The 20,757-nt window shown below is 37.1% G+C and overlaps 1 protein-coding gene and 1 pseudogene across 2 annotated transcripts; one reads left to right on the top strand and one right to left on the bottom strand.

The window, feature by feature from the left end:
• The first annotated feature begins 1,949 nt into the window (after positions 1 to 1,949).
• On the top strand, positions 1,950 to 4,298 carry LOC306654279 (large ribosomal subunit protein uL1-like; annotated as a pseudogene). The gene is made up of 2 exons: positions 1,950 to 1,980; positions 3,675 to 4,298. The product of its transcript is annotated as a large ribosomal subunit protein uL1-like (transcript).
• Positions 4,299 to 18,896: 14,598 nt separating this feature from the next.
• LOC306665007 (olfactory receptor 5V1-like) lies at positions 18,897 to 19,856 on the bottom strand (the record flags this gene model as incomplete). The annotated part of the gene is made up of 1 exon (XM_079146202.1): positions 18,897 to 19,856. One exon carries the CDS (start codon positions 19,854 to 19,856, stop codon positions 18,897 to 18,899), a length of 960 nt encoding a protein of 319 aa, XP_079002328.1.
• Between the last annotated feature and the right edge of the window lie 901 nt (positions 19,857 to 20,757).

Below are 20,757 nucleotides of genomic sequence, written 5' to 3'. Positions count from 1 at the left end.
TCTGGGTTGAGAAGTCGGCTGCTATCTGTATTGGTCTCCCCCTATATGTAATCTGATGCTTTTCTCTCGCAGACTAGATCATTTGGAAGACAGAACCTTCAAAATCCTATCTTTATTTTGAATGTTAGGCATTTTCATTATAATGTGCCTTGGTGTGGATCTGTTGTGATTCTGTGCATTTGGTGTTCTGTAAGCCTCTTGTATTTGATTTTCCATTTCATTCTTCAGGTTTGGGAAATTTTCTGATATTATTTCATTGAATAGGTTGTTCATTCCTTTGGTTTGTATCTCTGTGCCTTCCTCAATCCCAATAATTCTTAAATTTGGTCTTTTCATGATGTCCCATAGTTCTTGGAGAGTCTATTCATGATTTCTTACCATCTTCTCTGTTTGGGCAACTTTATTTTCAAGATTAAATATTTTGTCTTCATTGTCTGAGGTTCTGTCTTCCAAGTGGTCTAGTCTTTTGGTGATGTTTTCCATTGAGGTTTTTTATTTGGTTTATTGTTTCCTTCATTCCAAGGATTTCCATTTGTTGTTTTTTGAGAATCTCTATCTCGTTGTTGAAATGATCTTTTGCTTCCTGCAGGTGCTCTTTCAGCTTATTGGTATTATCATTCATTGCCTGCATTTGCTCTCTTATCTCATCCTTTGCTTCATGAATCATCTTAATCATGTATAATCTGAAGTTCTTTTCTGACATTTCTTCTAACATACTGTCATTGGATTCTATTAATATAGAATCTAGATTTGTTTGGATCATTTTCTTCCCTATTTTTTCATGTTGTTCATGTATCTTCCCCTCTAGCAGTGTAGATCTGGGGTATTGCAGATTTCCCCCTATAGGCTTATAGTGGCCCTGTAGGTTTCCAAAACCCTTTCTTTAAGGGGAGATCAATATTAGCAGTGCCCAATTCAGACACTATGCAATCCTAGACCAAATAGCCCCTATGAGGACAATAACAAAATTGTCATAATAAACAGAATGAGTTCAAATATTATCTTCAGTAAAACAAACACATTTGCAATAAGGTCTGCAGTTTCAAATGGAGGACAAAGAGGATGCAGAGAGATGTAGAATGTGGCTGTTAATGGGATAAGAAAAGAATATACAGAAGTTCTAGATACTATTATATCTAGTATAAGTATACTATTATATCTAGTATAAGTGAGAGTGTAATCAAAAGAAATTGGATGTTAGCATGCAAAAAAGGGAGAAAAAGACTCTGAGGGAACAGTTAAACAAAAGGAAAAGAGAGCAAGAAAAGTAAAGAAATAAAAACTTAAAATTGTTTAATAAGGAGAAAAAAGAAAATCTACAGTATAACAGTCATATAGTAATGAAACCTCCCAGAGTTCAGTAGTCTGATGCATGAGAGGTACCTGACCATGAGCTTCAAGCCTCCAGCAGGTGTCTCAGGATGGGATTTGCCCCACCTAAAGATTGGAGCTATGGCTTCCAGGATTATCCAAGATGGCTGCTCTGGCTTTGAAATGCGTTGGCAAATGGGGAGCTGCAGCTCAGGGTGTGGCCAAGGTCAGCAGGAGGTCCTGGAGGTGGGATGCGGATGGTCAGGCAGGGGTCCTGGAGGTCAAGTGTGTTTGGTGTGGTTGTGGGATCCTGGAGGCCGGTTGCAATCAGTCAGTCTGGGGTCCCGGTGATAGGGCACAGTCAGTTGGTCTGGGGGTCCTGGTGTCAGGGAGCAGTCAGTCGATGTGAGGGCCCCAGAGGCAGGGAGTGATCAGTCAGGCTGAGGGATCCTGGAGATGGGGCTCAGTCAGTCCGGACAGGGATCCTATGGGGCCTGGCTGTTGTCTCAAAATAGCAGCAGTCACGTGTAATCAAACCTGCAGGCACTGTAACAGGGAACTTCCAGGCAACAGCAGGCAGCTGGTGCTTCATTGGAGGTCGGCGATCAGTTTGCTGACTGTTGTCGGATGATCGGGAGATGAACCTCCTGCGCTGGGTGATGGATAGGAGTAAGGCATATGAAGGACACGCGAGAGGCAGGCAAATGGCGGATGATAGGCGCCTGACAGTGAGCAATCTGCACTCAAAAAATGCATCTATATGCTGGCAGACTGCAGGTGATCACAGCAGACAAATGGAGTAAACAGCAGGGGATCGATAAGCAGCAAAAACTGCCTTACCAAGAAACAGATATCCTCTGCTTGAAACCGGAGTTACGGAGCGACAAGGAATGCAGCCTCCCTCTAGTCCGCCATCTTGGATCTCCTCACCAATTCGGATCTCAACTGTTCTCTCAACCCAAACACTCAAAGCTAGGAGGTCATGGAACCACATATTTCAAGCTTGGAAAGAAAATGGATGTCAACCAAGAATTTTATATCCACCAAAAATTAAGCTTCAGATTTGAAGATGAAATAAAAACCTTCCATGATAAACAAAAGTTAAAAGAATTCACAATTAGAAAAATTTCACTACAGAACATTCTCAACAAAATATTCCATGAGGATGAAGTTAAAAAATAAAGTGAAAACCAGCAAAGGGAGGAATTACCTAGAGGATAATCAAAGGAGAAATTAAATTAAAAGCCAGAAATAAACCAAAATGACTGGGAATACAAATCATATATCAGTAATAATCATGAATGTAAATGATTATATACAAAACTCATCATACAAAAGAAATAGACTTGCTGGTTGGATTAAAAAAGAAGACCCAACAATCTGCTGTTTCCAAGAGACTCACCTCATAAGCAAATATATTCTCAGACTGAAGGTGAAAGGATGGGAAAAGAACATATCACTAATATGGATTGTGTAAACGAGCAGGGGTTTCCATCCTCATATCAGATAAAGGGAACCTGGAGCCAAAGCTAATCAGAAGGGACAAAGAAGGTCATTTCATTCTACTGAAGGGAATTGTACATCAGTAAGACATACAATTGTAAATACTTATGCCCCAAATAATGGAGCATCTATGTACATCAAAAAAACCCTTCACAATTTCAAGAATCAGACAGACCACATCACAATAATACTGGGTAACTTTAACACATCTCTCTCACTACTGGACAGATCTAAACAAAATTTAAATAAAGAAACTATAGAACTCAATAATACAATCAATAACTTAGACTTATCAGACATATATACAATATTGCATCCATCAGTGAGTGAATACACTTTCTTCTCAGCAGCACATGAATCCTTCTCTAAAATAGACCATGTCTTATGCCACAAGGAAACTCTTAGTAAATAAAAAAAAAAAAAATGGAGATAAAACCCTGCATTCTATCAGATCATAATGGACTGAAATTAGAAATCGATAATAAAATTAAAAAATAGAAGCTACTCTAACACAAATACACTATTGAATGATGAATGGATAGTAGAAGAAATCAAGGATGAAATGAAAGAATACTTTAGAGGTAAATGAGAATACTGATACAACATACCAAAATTCCTGAGACACTATGAAAGCAGTACTAAGAGGAATGTTCATTGCATTGAGGTCATTTAGTAAAATAATAAAAAGCCAACAAATAAATGACCTAACATTATGTCTCAAAGCCCTAGAAAATAAGAACAAATGAATACCCCAAACAGTAGAAGACAGAAATAAAGTCAGAGCTGAACTCAATGAAATTGAAACAAAAGAAACAATTGAAAAAATTGACAAAAAAGCTCTTTTTTTGTTACTGTGCAAGACACCCTGTATGAGGCTGTGTGGGAAGTCCTGCACGGGAACCACCACAAGCGCAGCAAGTTTCTGGAGACAGTGGAGCTGCAGATCAGCTTGAAGAACTCTGATCCCCAGAAGTGCAAGCACTTCTCAGCATAGTCAGGCTTAAGTCCCTACCCCCAAGCCCCTGCAAGTTCTCTGTGTGCATCCTGGGAGACCAGCAGCACTATGACGAGGCCAAGGATGTGGATATACCCCACATGGACACTGAGGGCACTGAAGAAACTCAACAAGAAAAAGAAGTTGGTCAAGAAGCTGGTCAAGAAATATGATGCCTTTTTGGCCTCAGAGTCTTTGATCAAGCAGGTTCCACAAATCCTGGGCCCAGGCCTAAATAAAGATGGCAAATTTCCTTCCCTGCTGACCCACAATGAAAACATGGTAGCCAAAGTAGCTGAGGTGAAATTCATAATCAGGTTTCAGAAAAAGAAGGTACTGTGTCTGGCTGTTCCTGTTGGTTATGTAAGATGGCAGATGATGAACTTGTGTATAACATCCACCTGGCTATCAACTTCCTGGTGTCATTGCTCAAGAAGAATTGGCTTTATACATCAAGAGCACTATGGGCAAGCCCCAGCGCCTGTATTGAGGCATATCCTAATAAATCCTAGTGCTACCACAAAAAAACAAAACAAAACAAAACAAAACAAAACAAAAAAAACCCCAAAAAACCCAAAAAGTTGGTTCTTTGAAAAAAAGCAATAAAACTGATAAACCCCTAGCCACACTAAGGGAGAGAAAAAGAGAGAAAACCCAAATTACTAAAATTTATGATGTAAAAGGAAATATCACAATGAACATAACTGAAATATAGAAGATAATTAGAAAGTATTTTGAAAATTTATATTCCAATAAAATAGAAAATATTGAAGACATTGACAAATTTCTAGAGACATGACCTACCTAAACTGAATCAGGAGGTCACACATGATTTAAACAAAACAATTACAAGTAATGAAATAGAAAATGCCATTAAAAGCCTACCAGTTGGGGCTGGGGATACAGCTCAGTTGGTAGAGTGCTTACCTTGCAAGCATAAGGTTCTGGGTTCAATCCCTAACACCACACACACACAAAAAAAGTCTACTAGTTGAGAAAACCCAGGACTGGATGAATTCTCAGCTGAGTTCTGCAAGACCTTCAAAGAAGAATTAACACCAATATTCCTCAAATTATTCCATGAAATAGAAGGCAGTAACCCTTCCAAACTCATTTTATGAGGCTAATATCATCCTGATACCAAAACCAGACAAAGGCACATCAGGGAAAGAAAACTTCAGACCAAGACCAATATCCCTGATGAACATAGGTGCAAAAATTCCCAATAAAATTCTGACAAATCACATACAAAAACATATTAAAAAGATAGCACAACATGATCAAATGGGATTCATCCCAGGGATGCAGGGCTGGTTCCACATATGGAAATCAATAAACGTAATTCATCATATCAATAGACTTAAAAACAAAAATTATAATAGATGCAGAAAAAGCATTTGACAAAATACAGCACCCCTTCATGTTCAAAACACTAGAAAAACTAGGGATAGTAGGAACATACCTCAACATCATAAAAGTCGCATATGCTAAACCCAAGGCCAACGATTCTAAATGGAGAAAAATTGGAAGCTTTCCCTCTAAAAACTGGAACAAGACAAGAATGCCCTGATTCACCACTTTTATTCAACATTGTTCTTGAAACTCTGACCAGAGCAGTTAGACAGGAGAAAGAAATTAAATGTATACAAATAGATAAAGAAGAACCTAAACTATCACTATTTGCTGATATGGTTCTGTATTTAGAAGATACAAAAAATTCCAACAAAAAACTCTAGAACTAATAAATGAATTAGCAAAGTAGCAGGATATAAAATCAATACCCATAAATCAAATGCAATCCTATACATCAGTACAGAATCTACTGAAAGAGAAATAAAGAACACTCCCTCAAAAAAGACCTCTAAAATGAAAACTACAGAACACTAAACAAAGAAATTGAGGAAGACCTTAGAAGATGGAAAGATCGCCCATGCTCTTGGATAGGCAGTATTAATATTGTCAAAATGGCCATACTATCAAAAGTGCTACACAGATTCAATGCAACACCTATTAAAATTCCAATGATGTTCTTCATGGATCTAGAAAAAGCAATCATGAAATTCATTTGGAAAAATAAGAGACCCAGAATAGCCAAGGCAGCGCTTAGTAAGATGAATGAAGCAGGAGGCATCATAATACCAGACCTCAAACTGTACAACAGACCTAGAGTAATAAAAACAGCATGGTATTGGCACCAAAACAGACATGTAGATCAATGGTACAGAATAGAAGACACAGAGACAAACCCACATAAATACAGTTATCTCATAATAGACAAAGGTGCCAAAAGCATTCACTGGAGAAAAGATAGCCCATTCAACAAATGGTGCTGGGAAAAATGGAAAGCCACATGTAACAAAATGTGGCTTTATCTCTCACCCTGCATGAAACTCAACTCACAGTGGATCAAAGACTTGGGCAGCAGAACAGAGACCCTGAGCCTAATAGAAGAAAAACTGGGCCTGAATCTATACCATGTCGGTCTAGGATCTGATTTCCTTAACAAGACGCCTAAAGTACAATATGTTAAATCAAGAATCAAGAAATGGAATGGATTCAAACTAAAACAACTTCTTCTCAGCAAAGGAAACAATCAATAATGTGAAGAGAGAGCCTACAGAATGGGAGAAAATCTTTACCACAAGCACCTCAGAGCACTAATATTCAGGATATATAAAGAACTCAAAAAACTCAACACCAAAAAAACAAATAACCCAATCAGTAAATGGGCTAAGGAACTGAACAGACACTTCACAGAAGAAGAAATGTAATTGATTAACAAACATATGAAAATATATTCATCATCTCTTGCAATTAGAGAAATGCAAATCAAAACTAAGATTTCATCTCACTCCAGTCAAGATGGCAATTATCAAGAATATAAGCAGCAGTAAGGGTTGGTGAGGATGTGGGGAAAAAGGCTCATTCATACATTGTTGGTGAGACTGCAGATTCGTGCAACCATTATGGAAAGCATTATGGAGATTCCTTAGAAAACTTGGAATGGAACCACTATTTGACCCAGGGACCCCACTCCTTAGTTTATACCCAAAGGACTTTATATCAGCATACTACAGTGACACAGCTGCTGGGGTCAAGCCCTAGCACGGGTTGGGGGTCCTCGGTGGATGGGAGGCGTCGGCACTGTGGAGAAACAGCACATAGAGACACCAAGTGTTCTGAGGCTGAATCTTTTTTTATTTTTTCTGCCAGTTTTTTTACAGATATTTTTCATTAGTAATGATTATATCATTTTTGGTTAGTTTAAAACAAGAAAAACCTTCAAAAGTACAATCTATGCTTCTTCTCAAAGTACACATTCTCTCCGTATGACAGTCCAGACCAAAACAACCTTATTTCCCTGCTAGATTAAATCAACCTCATCTCCCAGCTAAACTAAAACAAACTTGTCTCCCAGCTAAACTGAGGGCACCATGATCTGCCAGCCTTTAACCTTCAGAACAAACACATCACTAGATTTTCTGAGAAACCGCCCCCACCATGAACTCCAGTGTTTAACAGTGAAAAGTTTTTACTATTATTAAAGGGCAAAGAAATCAACTTATAATTAATATTTAGTCTTTTCTAATTTCATATAATGGTGGACTACAATCTTATTCTGATTCTCAAAGAATTAGACTAAACATAGGAAAAGCACAAATTATATTTATGACTAACCTAAATGTTTTTATTATGTAAAGTATCTCTAGAATCAACTAGTGAAACTAAGAAAGCAGCAAAGGCTAAACACCATATCCAAGCTCAGAGGAATGCCTCTTTATCCATCTATTATTATACTAAAGCAATCACAGACTCCTTTTAACTTGAGCACAGCTACAACTGTTTATTTTTATATATTTTATCTATTTACTACTGCCAAATTTTTATTGTGCACTATTTTATGTCCCAAAACAGTAAAACCTTCCCAATGTTTTTCCAATAAGTTTCTTAATGATATATTGATTATTAATATTAAAAAGCAACTACACATGGAGACATGCCATGCCTATGGCCCCCAAGAGGGAGGACAATCAACAGAACCTTGTCAAGTGTTGAATTCTCTATTCCAACAGACCATGTCAAGTGTCAGATCCTCTACTCCAACAGACCATTTCAAGTGTCGGAGTGGCAGGAAATAGATGTGGCACACAGCCACATCAATGTTTATAGCAGCTCAATTCGCCATAGCTAAACCATGGAACCAACCTAGATGTCTTTCAACAGATAATGGATAAAGAAAATGTGGTACATATACACAATGGAATGTTACTCTGCCTTAAAGAAGAATGAAATTATGGCATTTGCAGTAAATGAACGGAACTAGAGAATATCATGCTAAGTGAAATAAGTCAATCCCCAAAATCTAAAGGCTGAATTTTTTCTCTGATAGGTGGATGCTGATCCATAGTGGGGGGTGGGTAGGGAAGAATGATGGAACTTTGAATTATGCAGAGGGTAGTGAAGGGGTTGGGGCAGTGGGGATGGGAAGGATGAGACAGACATTATTACCCTATATACATGTAGGAAAAAAAGTTTGAATTAAAAAATTAAAAAATAAAAGCCAGCCTCAGCAATTTAGTGAGGTCCTAATCAACTCAAAAACAAACAAACAAACAAAAAACTAAAACCAAAACAAAACAAAAACAAAAGGATATGTCCCAGAAATTCTTTTGGATATATGCTGAAGAGTGGGATAACTGGGTCAAATGATGGTTCTACTTCTAGCTTTTGGAGGAATCTCCATATTGCTTTTCAGAATGGTTCCACAAATTTGCAGTCCCACCAACAATGTGTGAGGGAAATTTCCCCCCACATCCTCAGCAATATTTATCATTACTTGTATTCTTGATTCTTAGTATTCTGACTGGAGTGAGATGAAATATCTGTAGTTTTAATTTGCATTCCTGTAATTGCTAGAGATTTTAACATTTTTTTTCACATATATTTTGACCTTTTGTATTTCTTCTTTTGAGGAGGATCTGTTCAGATCCTTTGCTCATTTGTTTATTGGGCTTTTTACTTTTTATTTTTTGGTGCTTTTTGAATTCTTTGTATATCCTGGAAATCAATGCCCTAACTGAGGTGCAAGTGGCAGAGATTTTATCCCATTCTGTAGGCTCTCCCTTTATGTAAATGTACTTACCTTGGTTGAGGCCAAAGTCCCTTTAGTGGTTAAGAGAGAGATTACTGTCTAAAATTTTGGCAGTGTACTGGGATCCTTTTGCAAAGGGACTTATCTTCCTTTTATTTCTAGGGGTCTAGTGTCATAAAATGGCTGGGAATTGATTGAGAAAACTTGAATGTTTTATGATTCAGGTTTGAATTTCATTCACTTGGCCTAGAATTTTTCTGCTTATACAGTTCAAATAAGAATTTAGTAGGTTCATATCTATTTCACTTTTAGGTACACAAAAATCAGCTAACCAAAACCATAGATCTGTACATTCTGATTGCTATTTTAACTCTCATGTCCATTATAACCACACTCACCTTGACTTCAGTGGTTGCATACTGCTACTTGGCCCCCATTAATTGTATAATTTCTTCTCAGTGAGTCTATATCAGTAAATTCAAGCTGACCCAACTTTATGTCCTTTCATCCTTATCCCACATCCTTAATATCCATTCTCACCCATACTCCATGGATTTCTGTCTTTATAAATTAGGAAATTCAAGTTGTTCTTCTTGAGCTTAGTGCAACTTCTCCTAGGTTATATTTTATAACCTTGGAGATTGAATATAGTTAAAGATCTAGAAGCAACGGGTGATTATGATGATGGTTCTGAGGAGAATCAGAATTTTCTTATAAGACAAATACCTCAGAGGAGAATACTACAGTTCCTGCAGGCAATGTAGTATTATTCCCCTTAGATGGTACAGAAGACTTCTAACAGGAATGAAGAGCTTCCACTGGCAAAGATGATTCATTATAATTTAGGAGCTCAATGTCTCCAACTTAATTGGGATCTTCCCACATATCCCCCTTCCAACTCCCAAGATCTTATTCCTTCCTAGTCAACACCCTCACTTCAAAAATAGACATCCTGTGGGGTGAGTTTCAGTCCTTCAACAGATTGGATGGAAATCTGCTTTTCCAGTTTACTAAGTTAAATGTTCACCTTACCCAAAACACCCTCATAGAAATACCCATCAAAATACCCAGAAAAATATTTGATCAAAATTTTAGGGCATCCCATAGTCCATTAGGGTGATACATAAAATTAATTATCACAAAAGGCTAAATAATTAAATTAACCACTCACTAACACTCTTCCTAGATCAGACAAGATTGGGTGTGTTCAGGGTGGTATGGCCGTAGACAACTAACACTCTTTATAAAGAATAGTTAGCAAAGGAAAGGGGGAAATACATAGTAAGTCCACAATTACAGAGCAAAAAGGGCAGGAATTATACATGGCTACTATAGTCCTCATAGCTATTATGTGATGAAGCCATAGTTGATATATACATATATCTATATCTATATATCTATATCTATCTATCTATCTATCTATCTATCTATCTATCTATCTATCTATATCTTCCTTTTTGTGCTCACATTCTTTGTTTTCTTTCCTTTAGATATTGCCTTAGTTAAAGTAGTGCCACAAACCTATAGTCCTAAGAGGTTGGAGATTTTATGATCCTCCATTTATTTGGTTACTATAGTGTACTATTAGCTTATTCTATTGGTCATGTTGGTTCTGAGTGTCCTCCCACTGAATTGTCTTGGTTCCAGATTTGACCATATCTTTCACCATTATTTATCAACACTATTTCTTTGTGCTAATGGGTGCTATAGATGGGACTCTAGCATTATTCCTTCCTTCAGGAATTTATATGGATGTTAGGACACAGAAGTACCAATGGACTTGAAATAGTTTATTACTCACATAGCAAACACCCAAAGAATTTTTCTTCAGTTTCCTTCTAGAGTGAAGAAAGAGTGAAGCCTTCCTTGGTTTTGACTTTTATTGTGTCTGGGAGATAGGACCATGTTGGGGGTTGCATGATTTGAACTTTCTATTGGAGCCATTGGAGGAAGTGCATGTCCTTTCTTTTTTTTTATTTTTAAATTTTATTTATTTTTATTTGTACAGGCTGCATTTTGATTCATTGTACACAGATGGGATACAGCTTTTCATATCTATGGTTGTACAGGATGCAGATTCACATCATTTGTGTAATCATACATATACATAGGGTAATGATGTTTGTCTCATTCCACTCTTTCCTTCCCCTGCCCCTCCCCCCTCATTTCCTCTACATAGTGTAAAGTTCCTCCGTTCTTCTCTTACTCCCCACTGCATTATGTATCATCATCCACTTGTCAGTGAAAACACTCAGCCTTCGGTTTTTGGGGATTGGCTTATTTGTCCTTTCTTATTGGCTTGCCAAGATGGGGGAAAAGGGGGAAGGTGATATGTAGAAGAGTAATATTTGGACTCTGCCAGCCGTCAAACACCAAAAATTAAATCTGTCTCTCTATTGCAGTGGGGAATAATCACCTCAAATAATACAACTTCCCATTTTGCCTCTTGGTTCAGTTGCTTCCACAGTCCAAAATGGCAGTGGTAGTCTCAACTTCTAGTTAGAGGAAACCATTGTGATGTACTTTAACAGAGCATTCCTCCTTTGAAAACTTAGACTACTACGCTAGAAGTGCCCAGAAATAAAGTTCTACGAGTTGGTGATTAGGAAAATAGTAAAGAAATAGTTCAATGTTCAACATTGGCTACAGACCCATGGTTTCTGGCTTCTGGAAAAACTACACTGCATATTGTTCACTGATTAAAAATGTATACAGTAGTCACCTTTTATCCATGCTTTCACCTTCCACAGTTTTACTGACCCATGATCAACCAGAAAATTCCAGAAATAAATAATTTGTTAATTTTTATTTGCCATTCTTAAAAGCATAATGAAATCTTACACTGTATAGTTCATGCTAGCCACGCAGTGTATGCTACTCCCCTGTTAGTCAGTTGGTAGCCATCTCAGTTACCAGATCATCTTTTGTGGTATCACAGTGCTCATGTTTCTATAACCCTTATTTTACTTCACAATGACCATGGAGTGCAAGAATAGTGATATTGGAAATTTGCATATGCCAAAGAAAAGGCACAAAGAGCTTCCTTTAAGTGCAAAGTTGAAAGTACAATATTTTGAGAGAGAGAGGGAGAGGGAGGAAGAGAGATATCAACATAACTTTTATTATGGTATATTATTATACTTTCCATCTTATTAGTAGTAATTACTGATAATTTCTTACTGTGCCACATTTATAAATTAAATTTTATCAGGTATATATGTATTAGAGAAAACAAAGTTTATATAAGATTTAGCACTAGCCATCAATTCTAGCATCCACTGGGGGTCTTGGAACACAGGCCCACGAATAAGGGAAAATCACTGTTTTACATTTTCTTTAAAGCATCCAAATGTTGCAAGGTCTTGTTTCTCAGATGGTACCTCAGAAGAATCCTTAATTGGCCATTCTAATATTCTATTTGCCTTTCAGTAATAAGATACATGATAAGAGCCCTTGGCTACACTTTCTTTTTAGTGAAATGAATCCCTAGGTCACTAAACAATGTTATGTTTGATGCTGTTATGACAACTAAGGCATTCCATGAATCCCCAAATGATGACATTGATAGAAGTATGCATATCTATTTCAGTATGAAAATCCCTGCCCTTCCTGTGATATAAATGGTGTAACATAATCAGTCTTCCCCTGGTGAGAATAATGTTGTATCAATGACTCTATGTTGGTTTCTAATGTCAAATTGGGCACTCAAAATGGTAATCAGATAAATTCTGAAGTGTTCTTTAAAATAAGGACCATTTTATGAGTATTGCCATGAATAACACAAGTCTTCATAGTCTGCCCCATTCTGAGAGGTTTATCTACATATCTTCTCTCTGAATTTTCTTGCTAGAAATATTCCATCTTCATTTCCTCTAAGTACCTGACCATTGATCCAAATACACAGTCACTCCCTGTGTATTTGGTATGAATTCACATTTCTGGAAGTATATCTTTCTAGGCAGAAGAAACAACCAGACTTATTGCTCAAAGTTCTGCCCACTTGGAGAATTACATTTACCCATTGTTCTTCAAGGCCCCTTCTGGATGGAACTGCAAGGCTGTATGTATCAGTCAATACTGGGTGGTATCAGAGCATCCTCTGGAACTATCTGTAAATCAGTCTGCAAATGTTTTTCTTCAGTAAACTGCTCATTACTTTTTGTCAAGGAAGTGCCAGTGCAGTAGAGTAAGGGGCGTAGAAAAACGAATCACTTGCTTATGCAGTTAACTGATGCCTCGAAGACTGTTTTGAGTCTGATCTTGTATATACTCCCACTTGAAGATGATATTCTGCTCCACTCACCCACATTTGTGGTTTGGTGAATCAGAGAACACATAATTCATACAGACAGCTCAAATCACAGTGCCACTTTGTGTCCCATGTCCAGCTATCTTTTGGGGCACAGCAGCATCCAGGGTCTATTTCTTAAAAGGAGAAGAATTACTTGAAGAAGAAATGCTTTGCCCCATGTTGTAGGGGATCAGCACTATGATTCACCTACTGGGGACTCAGACACTTTTTCTGAGATTGTCTATGCCATAGACCCTTTAAACTTCATTAGTTCTAAGAACTAGATGAGGGTGTCTCTACATTGCAATGATTTAAGTAATGATTCTAGTTACCAGACTTAAGAGTATTTCAGGGACTGGGATGTAATCAGTGGCAGAATCCTTGACTAGCATGTGAAAAGACCTGATTTGAACACTAGTACAGCAAAATAAATAAACAAATAAATAATAAATATTAAAAAGAGTTTTCAAGTCAGAGATTTAAGATGGTGAATTAAAGGAAGGTTGCATTTCCAGTTGCTCTGTGGCCCAGGATTTAAACAGCAAGAGTACTGTCTCAACAAAGTGGGTGAAAGAGGGATTTCACTAAAATTCAATATTGGACAGTCAGATTGTCTTAGTGACTTGGGAATTTGGACACATTGAACAAAGAACAATCAAGAGTACATTGGAGGACTGGGGATATAGCTTAGTTGGTAGAGTGCTTGCCTTGCAAGCACAAGGCCCTGGGTTCAATTCCCAGTACTGCAAAAAAAAAAAAAAAAAAAAAGAGTACATTGGAGAAAACTTAAACATACCAATAATCAGCAATAAGACAGAAGCAGCAATAAAAAGTCTCCAACAAAGAAAAGCTCAGGATCATATGGATTCTTGGCTGATTTCTACCAGACCTATAAAGAAGAACTAATGCAAATGCTCCTCATTATTTCACGACACAAAATTATTCTATGAAATAAAAAGAGATGGAAGATTTCCAAATTCATGCTATGAAGCCAGAAGCACATTCATACCAAAATTAGATAGGAGCACATCAAGGAAAGAAAACTTCAGATCAATATCCATAATGAACTTAGATGCAAAAATCTTTAATAACATATTAGTAAATTATTTTTAACAACATATTGAGAAGATTGCACATCAAGATCCAGTCAGTTTTATCCAAGGGATGCAAAGAAAGTTTAAAATATGCAAATTAATAAATGTAATTCATCATATAAATAGAATTAAGGACAAAAGTCACTTAGTCACCTCAACAGATAGAGAAATCTTTCAGCAAAATTCAGTACCCATTCATGATAAAAACACTGAAGAGGGGCTGGGGAGATAGCTCAGTTGGTAGAGTGCTTGCCTTGCAAGCACAAGGCTCTGGGTTCGATCTCCAGCACCACAAAAGAAAAAACCAAACAAACAAACAAAAAAAAAAAAAAAAAAAAAAACAAAAAAAAAACCCAAAAAAAAACCACTGAAGAAACTAGGGAGAGAAGGAACCTATTTCAATATCATCAGGGCTATATACGACAAACACAAAAGTCAACATCTTAGTAAATAGGGAAAAATGGAAAGCATTTCCTTTAAAAATCTGGAACAAGACAAGAATGTACATTCTTCACCACTCCTGTTCCATACAGTACTAGAAATTCTAGCCAGAGAAATGAGACAAGAAAAGGAAATAAAAGAGATAAAAATAGGAAAGGAAGAAGTCAAATTATCACTGTTTGTAGATGATATAATCTTATACTTAGAAAATCCAAAATCTCCACAAAAGATGGCTAGAGCTAACAAATTCAGCAAAGTAACGGATTACAAAATTAATATCTTTCCTATATACCAGCAGTGAATCTGCTGAGATATCAGGAAAGCAATTCCACTCACAATAGCCTCAAACAATTTAAGAGAACCCAACAACAACAAAACCCTAATAATAATTCTAACCAAGGAGGTAAAAGACTTCTACAATGAAAACTATAGAGTATTTAAGAAAGAAATCAAAGACACAAGAAGATGGAAAGTCCTCCGATGATCATGAATAGGTAGAATTAATATCGTTAAAATGGCCATACTACCAAAAGCTATATAGAGATTTAAAGCAATTGCCATCAAAATACCAGTAACATTCCCCATAGAACTAGAAAAAACTGTTCTGAAATTCATTTGGAAGAATAAAAGACCCAGAATAGTCAGAGCAATTCTAAACCAAGAAAGCAATGCTGGAGGCCTCACAACACCTGACTTCAAATTATACCACAGAGCTATAATAACAAACACTGCATGCCACTGAGTAGAAGACACAGAGACAAACTCACACATCTACAGTCATCTGATCCTTGACAAAGATGCCAAAAATATACATTGGAGAGAAGACAGCTTTTTAAACAAATGGTGCTGGGACAACTGGTTATCCATATATAGAAGAACAAGACTAGACCCTTATCTCTCACCCTGCACAAAAATCAACTCAAAATGGATTAAAGACCTAGGTATTAGACCAGAAATTATGCAATTCCTAGAAGAAAACAAAGTCAATACTCCAACATAAAGGCACAGGCAATGACTTTCTCAATAGAATCCCTAAAGCTCAGAAAATAATGCTGAGTTAATTAATAGGATGGCATCAAATTAAAAAGTTTCTGCACAGCAAAGGAAACAATTAAGAATGTGAAGAGAGAACCTAAGAATGGGAGAAAATCTTTGCTAGCTACTCTTCTAAAATAAGATTAATTCAGAATATTAATGAAGAACTCAAAAAACTTAACATCAAAAACCCCAGATAACCCAATTATCAAATGGGAAAATGAACTGAACAGATGTTTCTCAAAAGAAAAACTGCAAATGGCTAACACATATATGAAAATAATTGCAAGTCAAAACAAACTGAGATTTCATCTTATTTCAGTTAGAAAGGCAGCCATCAAAAATACAAACAGAAATGAGTGTAATAATGAGAGAACGTGAGAAAAAGGAACACTGTTACACTGAGGGTAGTATTGTAAATCAGTTCAACCACCAAGGAAATCAGAATGGAGGTTCCTCAAGACTAGGCATGAAAACACCATATGACCCAGCTGTACCACTTCTTGGTATTCATCCTAATGAATTAAAGTTATCATACTATAGTGATACATGCATGCCCATGAACCAGCCTAGATGTCCATCAGTGGAAGAATGGATAAAGAAAATGTGGTATATGCACACTGGAGTTTTATTCAGCCATGAAAAAGAATGAAAATATGTCATTTGCAGGAAGATGGATGGATCTTGAAAACATTAAGTAAAATAAGCCAACTCAGAAAGTTAAGAGTCATATTTTTTTTCTCTATGTTGAAGCTAGAGAGGAAAAAGTAAAAGAAAGTTGGGAAGGGGGTCTCATCATGAAAATTGAAGGGAGATCAGTAGAGCAGAGTAAAGGCACCAGAAGAGGAGGTGAGGGAAAAGGGATATATAGGGAATAATATTGGCCAAATTTTATTGTTACTTTGTGTGTGTGTACAAATATATAACAACATATCCCACCATTATGTACAACTACAATGCACCAATAAAAGTATGAAAAAAAGAGTTTTCATATATAGAACAGGCAATAAATATTTTAGTAGGATGTCCATTCTTTCAGATTTATAAATACTGTAATCATTTAGCCACTGCCAAAGATCTCTACAGATTAAAATATTCTGATTACTGCTTAACCACATGATCTCTACTACTTCAGGATCCCATTATTCCCACTGAAATCAGGGAGTTCTAATGCATTCTCCTCATGCATTCCCAGGCTGCAGAGGGCAACTGCTCAGAGTTTTACAAGGATGCTGGTGCTCCCTTTATGAACGCATTTTGCAAGATGCTTTGGTGAAGGGACAGTGCTCTAGTCCCTCCTCAAGTAATTAGTTTGTGGGCCTAGGGTAAGAGGATTACATAAAACATACCATTCTAACATTTGTATTTACTTTTGGTTACCATCCTTTACATTATTCTAGGAACATTTTGGTTATTGGATTTATGCCAACATTGAGTCTAGATTTCAGTTCATCAACCAAAGAAAGTATAAGAGCCACTTCCAGCTTCTCAGGAAAATGCCTTGACTCTGGCATTTCTGTTAAGTGAATCCCTGTGACTCTCTCCCAGCATTATGTTCTGACCTCTTTGGTCTAGCATACTCAAACAAATTATTTTACATATTCTTAAGACTTCTATTAGCAAAATACAGTAAAATCTTTACATTTTATTTTGTTGTAACCCTTATAATTTCCTGGGCTATATTTTATACTTTACCCTGAGGTATTCACCAATTCAGAGTCTGGTAACAATGAGGGATGGTGGATAAGCATCTTAAAAAGAATTAGCATTTCTTGTAAGACAATTGTCTCAGGAGGAGTCATCATAGGGTCTTCAATTTAGGGAAAGCTAATCTCCTTGGGGGAGAGGGGGCTGCTTCTGATAGCAAGGAGGGTTAATGGAGATTTCAGGGTTCAAGGCTCTGAGATTTGTCTAATTCCACTGGTATTTTCCCATTCCAATTAACAGGGTCTCAATCATTTCCCAGTTAATGTCCTAATTGACATATTAGAGACCTGGATAAATTGTGGATTTATAATTTACTGTGTAATTCTGCAATTTAGAGAATCAGATTTTTATTCTGATATTAACCTTTATCAGTTTTAAGAGATAAAATATTTTCTGATTATCTGAACTTGAGTGAGTAATATAATGCTCGAACCTATCATTTTCTTTCTGTAAGCTTTCCACTACAGTCAGTAATAGTAGTCTGTTAGTCATATTGTAATGTTCATTCCCACCATAAAGGTGTTATTCCAAAGCTTGATTTTCAATAGACATTTGATTTCAGGCAATGATAATTTAAAGTATCTGTTTTGTTATTGCACATCATGGATTATCAGATCCCATTTCCCATTGGCTATGATATCATCAACATATTCAAATTCCATCAGGTCAGATATCTAGACTGTTATCTAGAACCACCACTGATGTAAAATGCTGTTGTGGTTAGTGCAATTACTCTTGAAATGTCAAGAGTAGTTTAGCAGAAATGAAAAACCACTCTTGATATTTCAATGTAGAGGAAATTGACAGAAAATCAATTACAAAATGGTTGGGACATCTGGAAGAGGAAAAAAAAAAGAAGAAGAAGAAGAAAAGAGGGCAGGTAACACTACTCCATATATGGAAATTTCTAATTTCCCTGTAAAGAGACACTCACATACTACTGTGACCTTACAATTTAGGAACAGCTGTTATAGGAGATTGCACACATCAGCTCCTTGCAGCCAGGAAGTTTATTTCTGCCACTGCAGTGCTAGTTTGCCACGGATGTTATGGAGATCCAAAAGAATATACTCTCTTCTTTTTCTTACTTTATCTAGTGTTTGGCTGATCTTGACAGAATCTAAAATGGAAGCCTAGTGGCAAGGGAGTCTGGGAAATAAGGTTTACAAACTTTCTGCCCCTGTGATGTGGGGAGAACATAGAAGGATAGAGAGTGCTGAAAACTGACACAAGGTATCTGACACACCTTGACCTGAAAAGTGGGAAAAGGTATTTGTGGAAAGGAAGGAGAGAAAGGAGTTCTTAGAAATTTTAAAACCTGGTAAGTTGGAATTGAAGTTCTAGATTTAGACTCTCAAACTATGTATATTACAAATCCTTTGGAGACTTTTTTTCAAATGATTATATACTCCAGATTGAAGACTTGGTCTAGACATTGATATTGCAAGGGAATGCACATCCTCCAGCCAGCTTCCTCAGGGCACTCTTTACCTCCTTGTTTCTCAGGCTATAAATGATGGGGTTCAACATGGGGGTCACCACACAGAAAAGCACAGAGACCAGGATGTCCATGTCCAGGGAGTAGCCTTCTCTGGGCCTGTCATAGTTGAAGTTGGCTGTTCCATAAAAGACCACCACGACAGTGAGGTGGGATGCACAGGTAGAGAAGGCCTTTCTCCTGCCCTGAGCAGAGGGAATCCTGAGGATGGCTGAGATGATGAGTGTGTAGGACCCTGCAGTAAAGAGGCAGGGGCTCAGGCCAATGGTGGCACTGGCCACATGAAGCACAGACTCATTGACAGAGGTGTCTGAGCAGGCGAGCTTCAGGAGCAATGGGATGTCACAGAGAAAGTGGCTGATCTGGTTGGGCCCACAAAGAGTGAGCATGGTTGCCAGCACTGTGTGTGTTGCAGAGTTCACCAGCCCACACAGCCAGGACCCTGCCACTAAACAAACAGAGACCTTCATACTCATGAGAACTGGGTATTGAAGAGGACGGCAAATGGCCACGTAGCGGTCATAAGCCATGGCAGCCAATAAAACACACTCAGTGCCAGCACTTGTCACAAAGAAGAAGATCTGGGAAAGGCAACCCTCATAGGAAATGGTCTTCTTCTCCCGGAAGAAGTTCACCAACAGTACAGGGATGGTGGTGGATGTGTAGCAGATGTCCAAGAAGCTCAAATTGCTGAGGAAAAAGTACATTGGAGTATGGAGAGCAGGACTGACTCTGGTGGCCATTATTATGAGCATGTTCCCCAGGAGAGTTGTCAGGTAAATAACAAGAAAGACGAGAAAGAACAAGCCCTGTAGGTTGGAGTGGTTGGAAAATCCCAAGAAGATGAATTCGGTGACAAATGTTTGATTGTTCATTTCAAATGGTGTCATAGCTACAAAACAGAGAAAATGAAACCACAATAATAATGCACTGAGAGCACCCCAAATGGGCTTGTTAATCTGCAACATAGCAAATAATACTGTATATAGAGCAGCCTGGACTGTGGAGAGAGATGTATAGGAGTGACTTTAGAGAGAGCATGACTTCTCACAGATTTTTGCATGGGTGTTGGGTTGAAAGAATAAACAGAGACTTGCTCAAAATATACAACAAACTACCAACTATTATATCTCACTGGGTCTCAGTATCTCCCTCCTAACGCTGTGCTTCACTGTGATAAATTCTTTTTTGTATATATCTTAAGTAATACATTTTCATTGTGAAAAATGAAGAATAGAACCAGCCACAGAATCAAAGCTCCCTTTTTATGAATTCCATTCTAGCCTCTATCTTTAAAATATCTGAAGCAAAATTTCCCAAGATTTTTCAAGTATTCTGTAACATAAAATAAATTTAACATCCCTCTTTTGATTGAACTTAGAAATCTTCCATTCCTTTTACTATCATAAATATTGAGTAGAAGCTTTCATACATGTGTATCTGTGAACATCTCTCATTATTTCTTGAAAATAAAATTTTAAGTTAGTCTGCTTTTAAATACATTGATCTCATTTTTGCAGTAGAAATTTTCATTTTTTTAGATTTTATAAGATACAAGAAATTTCAAACAATCATATATAGCTAGGTATTTTTCTTCATTAATAGTATAAGATTTACTTCAGCAAACATTACATTTCCTGAAAAAACAATTGATACGATTACTGATTTTCTGTTGTTACTCATGCTAATCTGTGAATATAAGCTATGTGTCTGGCACATTACATTTATCCAATGTCCTTTATCAAGTTAGAAAATCTCCCTTTATCCATTTTTTACTGATAGTTTCTTGTT

This window comes from Sciurus vulgaris (assembly GCF_902686455.1).
Source record: "Sciurus vulgaris genome assembly, chromosome: 1".
Classification (NCBI taxonomy): Eukaryota; Metazoa; Chordata; class Mammalia; order Rodentia; family Sciuridae; genus Sciurus; species Sciurus vulgaris.
This window is presented reverse-complemented; position numbering and strand designations above follow the sequence as displayed.